Source organism: Oncorhynchus clarkii, chromosome 32 (assembly GCF_045791955.1).
Source record: "Oncorhynchus clarkii lewisi isolate Uvic-CL-2024 chromosome 32, UVic_Ocla_1.0, whole genome shotgun sequence".
Classification (NCBI taxonomy): domain Eukaryota; kingdom Metazoa; phylum Chordata; class Actinopteri; order Salmoniformes; family Salmonidae; genus Oncorhynchus; species Oncorhynchus clarkii.
This window is the reverse complement of record NC_092178.1, coordinates 25,633,912-25,638,376: the sequence shown is the minus strand read 5'-3', so window position 1 is coordinate 25,638,376 and position 4,465 is coordinate 25,633,912. Positions and strand designations below refer to the sequence as shown.

The 4,465-nt window shown below is 43.6% G+C and overlaps 1 protein-coding gene across 1 annotated transcript; it reads left to right on the top strand.

Moving 5' to 3' along the window:
- Nucleotides 1-179: 179 nt before the first annotated feature.
- Nucleotides 180-3,301, top strand: LOC139392210 (T-box transcription factor T-A). Its single transcript, XM_071140015.1, has 8 exons — nucleotides 180-361; nucleotides 811-1,075; nucleotides 1,401-1,535; nucleotides 1,661-1,722; nucleotides 1,822-1,883; nucleotides 2,167-2,340; nucleotides 2,556-2,679; nucleotides 3,037-3,301. Exons 1-8 carry the CDS (start codon nucleotides 180-182, stop codon nucleotides 3,299-3,301), a joined length of 1,269 nt encoding a protein of 422 aa, XP_070996116.1.
- The last annotated feature ends 1,164 nt before the right edge of the window (nucleotides 3,302-4,465 follow it).

Sequence of the window (4,465 nt, the reverse complement as noted above, 5' to 3'; positions counted from 1 at the left end):
TCTAGAACGCAACGCCACGCCCTTGTCCCCATGTGGTCCCTGGGGGGCCTTATATGATCAGGCCTTGGGCTCCGAAGCCAGTAGTACTTATCTCACTGTCAAAACGAATCTTGAAACAGTGAATCCTATTCTAACGGTACATTTCACGGAACTCTACACGAACTCATCCTATAGGAAATATGACTTCAAACTCCGACCAGAGGCTGGACCACCTTCTGAGCGTGGTGGAGAGCGAGTTTCAGAAGGGCAGCGAGAAAGGAGACGCCTCAGAGAGGGATATTAAACTGGGATTAGAAGATGCAGAATTATGGACCAAGTTTAAAGAACTAACCAACGAAATGATTGTCACCAAGACTGGCAGGTAGGCTATGGTTGTTTTTTGCTGTTAGCTACGGATCAAAATGAGGCCTTCGAGGCCTACTGGCCTGCATAGATAAAAGCAAAGTTTATCTGGAGAGATCGTAGTCCGCACGACTACGAAGCTAAACGTAACTGATGCGCACAGGTTAGATCGGCAACAGGCATGTTCAGTCTTTCAGAATAGTCTGTAGGGTATTGACCAGGCTATAGGCCATATCTATAGGCCATATCTATAGGCCATATATGCTTTACTGTTACAACTTGAATACCATGTCAAGAATGAGGTATAACGCGCAATGGTCGTCAAATCTTATAAACCCTTTTATTAATGCAAATATATATGTTTGTCAAATAATACATTTATAAAGATCAACGGCTGAGCCAACATAACATAATATTTGGGCTTGCTTAGGCTATATGTTTATTTAACAACTTTATTTGAACCTACAGGCGGATGTTTCCAGTGCTCAGAGCGAATGTGAGTGGCTTGGACCCCAACGCTATGTACTCAGTTCTCTTGGACTTCGTGGCTGCAGACAACAACCGGTGGAAGTACGTGAACGGCGAGTGGGTTCCCGGTGGCAAGCCCGAGCCACAGAGCCCTAGCTGCGTCTACATCCACCCAGACTCGCCTAACTTCGGAGCGCACTGGATGAAAGCGCCCGTCTCATTTAGCAAAGTCAAATTGTCCAATAAACTCAACGGGGGAGGACAAGTAATGCCCTGATTTCTTTGTCGTCTTCTGTGTTCGTATTTGTAGTATGCATATTCATTATTATGTAAATAATTTCAAAGTCAACTTGGTAGGCTAGGTCATATTGCCCTGCTCTCTCAGAGCTAATGATGCTCTGCCCTGCTGTGCTGAATTACAAAAGTAGGCATTTTATGCGGGAAAACGTTATTCATTTCATGGCAAATCAACTTCACAATTTTGTGTTAGGGCTCTGTAGGCTCATATTTCTATCTTATTCAGTTTGAGTGTGTTTTTTTGATGATTCTTAATAGTGATATTATTAAAATAATGTATAATTTCGATCTAGATTATGCTGAACTCTCTGCACAAGTATGAGCCCAGGATACACATTGTGAAGGTTGGAGGGCTCCAGAAGATGATCAGTAGCCAGTCTTTCCCCGAGACTCAGTTCATCGCTGTCACTGCTTACCAGAACGAAGAGGTCAGTGGCCTTAATTACACAGTCACAGAGATAATCCTTGTTCACAATCAAAAAACATTATATTGTGTTCTGCTTACAATGAAGGAAGAAAATAATATTAGTTGTCATGTTTATGTACCTTCTAGATAACTGCGTTGAAGATCAAACACAATCCATTCGCTAAAGCTTTCCTCGATGCCAAAGAGAGGTAAGAGGAAGAGACTGATATTGTGCCGGCAATATGACAACGCTTTTCCTGTATTTTTCATTTTGTGTGCGAATTTTGATATTATGTTTTCAATTTTAGAAGCGACCATAAAGACATGCCAGACCATGGTGGAGACAGTCAGCAGTCTGGTTATTCCCAACGTAAATCTTCTCTTAAGTCTCACAACACCAACCAAATTAGAAAATCTCTTTCTGTACCTCTCCGTTTAAATTCCAACAATCAAACCAAGTCATTATATGAGACATCATTTTCCAACACACTTTTATTCATGTTCAGAAAATCATCATCATCATCATCATCATCATCATCATCATACATTTTATTTTCAAGGCCTTCCATGTCCCCAATGAAACTGTACATAGAGAACAGTATGAAAAAAGGAAGTGTATTAACCAAACCATTTTGTCTCTTCTCTCCCTCCAGTTGGTGGTTGGTTTCTACCTGGTAACGGTCCCATGTGCCCCAGCAGCAGCCCCCCTCCGTTCAGCGGGGCCCCTGGTCACTCCTCAGGGTCCTACTGTGAAAGGTACTCCAGCCTGAGGGGCCACAGGGCCGCTCCCTACCCCAGCCACTACCCACACCGCTCCTCCAGCTCAAGTAAGAACCTCCTCTACCCAACCCAGCACTTTGGGAATGCACTGTTTACTGTTTATTCTGATCACTAGTCAGACTCATAGGTATAGAATGCAGCATGGGGGTTTCATGGATTTGAAGATGTTTGAGAAATTACCCCTGAAGGAAATGCATTGTTTTGATCAGAGAAATGTTTGTATGCTGTTGTTAGTAATTTCTCCATGTACTTTATTGTTTAGACAACTACATGGACAACTCGTCGGGAGCCCTGCCCACCCATGACAGCTGGTCAGCCCTTCAGATCCCTAACTCCACCGGGATGGGAACCCTGGCCCATACCAGCAACTCCACATCCAACTCCAGGTATGGCAACACATGGTCATAGTTGATCATATATATGTTTCTGATATCACTGTTTATTTTTCTGCATGTTCCTGACTACATGATTTTATCAGGAACAATTCTGGGTCCTGGGCCTAGACCTTTACTAGGCCCAGATTTCATCCTGGTTAGAAAAAAACTTGTAACCTAACCCCTCTCTCTCTCTCTCTTTCTTTCTTTCTTTCTTTCTTTCTATCTCTCTCTCTGTCTGTCTGTCTGTCTGTCTGTCTGTCTGTCTGTCTGTCTGTCTGTCTGTCTCTCTCTCTCTCTCTCTCTCTCTCTCTCTCTCTCTCTCTCTCTCTCTCTCTGTCTCTCTGTGTCTCTCTCTCTCGCTTACAGCCAGTATCCCAGCCTGTGGTCTGTTGCCGGGACGGCCCTAACTCCTTCAGGCTCCTCCTCTGGCTCCATCGCTGGTGGCCTGACCAGCCAGTTCCTGCGAGGCTCCTCCTACACAGGCCTGACCTCCTCCCTGCCCGTATCCTCACCATCCTCCATGTACGACCCCAGCCTTAGCGAGGTGGGTGTAGGCGTGGGCGAGGCCCAGTTCGAAAGCTCCATCGCCAGGCTCACCGCCTCCTGGGCACCTGTGGCTCAGAGCTACTGAGCACAATGCTTCCATAGCCATTGACTCTCCTCAACCACCATCCTGTTCCACATCACCACCATCTCCACTCTACTGCCTGACCATCAGCTAGGAAACTTTTGGGTTGAAGCAGCAACGCCTTTGAAAGGCAGAGTCAACTCAGAAGAAGATCTATCTGAAGCAGAGAGATGTAGGGTCCTCTCAGGCCTTGTGTTTTACCAACATGACATGGTTGATCTTCCATTCCGAGCACCCGAGACATTCTAAGCTTAGTCTGAGTGGAAGAGGCATGTGTTTTTCCGTTGGGAGTTTCCTTCACTCTCTCCAAGGTGCAGTTACAAGCCTAAGACAATCTGAATATACTTCCTCTACAATTGTTCCAGTTGCTGGTGTGTTACTGTAGTTGTGTCCTTCAGTACAGACAAGAGTACTCCAAGACAATCGTACGCTGGCGTAAGACAATCAGTATCCCTAGCTACACAAAGCTAAGTTTGTGAAGTAACCCCCTCAACTTTATTAAAGGGGCCAATCCTTATGTTTAACTGTTTATTGCTACAATTCGTTTTGTTATTATTATAATAGATAAATAGGATGAAATAATCTGTTGATCTAACATAAAACATGTATATGTGTGTATATAAAAGAAATTAACGTCCATTTTCTTTGTTAGCCTTTTACATGGAACTGTTTTGGATCCAGTGTCAGTCAGTGTGTTGCTTTTTGTGGCTTGAAGGAAAAGAAAGAAAGAAGGAAAGAATGAAAGCAAAAAGTGCCTTGTATCCTCCCACTGCAGCCCAGGAGAAAGCACAGATGTCTCTTCTCCTTCGCTCTGTGTACATTCCCTCCCTGGCAATCATATGTACATATCTATTCTATTTGTGTTTGTTGGACTCATTGGGAGTTTATGTTTATTTATGTCATTTTAATAATAAATTAAAAGTTCCTTTGTTTTCTCAAATATGACTTCAGCGTGTCAATTACAGTCGCATTCAGTGTCAATGAAATTAGCCTAACCTGAGGAACTTAGGCATGCACTACGTTAACTACCACATTACAGTGTCTACAATCATATCATTTCCATTTCCTAAAAGGCGAAGAGGGATTGAATCTATACATTTCAGCCTATGTCATATTAAGGTTTATAATATAAAACTGCAAGCCAAAGACTGAGGCCCATGTCGGGAT

Coding starts and splice junctions, on each gene's coding strand:
- LOC139392210 (XM_071140015.1), top strand. CDS start 180: ATGACTTCAAACTCCGACCAGAGGCTGGACCACCTTCTGAGCGTGGTG. Junction 1,536..1,660: donor CTGCTTACCAGAACGAAGAG/GTCAGTGGCCTT, acceptor TGTACCTTCTAG/ATAACTGCGTTGAAGATCAA. Junction 2,680..3,036: donor AACTCCACATCCAACTCCAG/GTATGGCAACAC, acceptor TCTCGCTTACAG/CCAGTATCCCAGCCTGTGGT.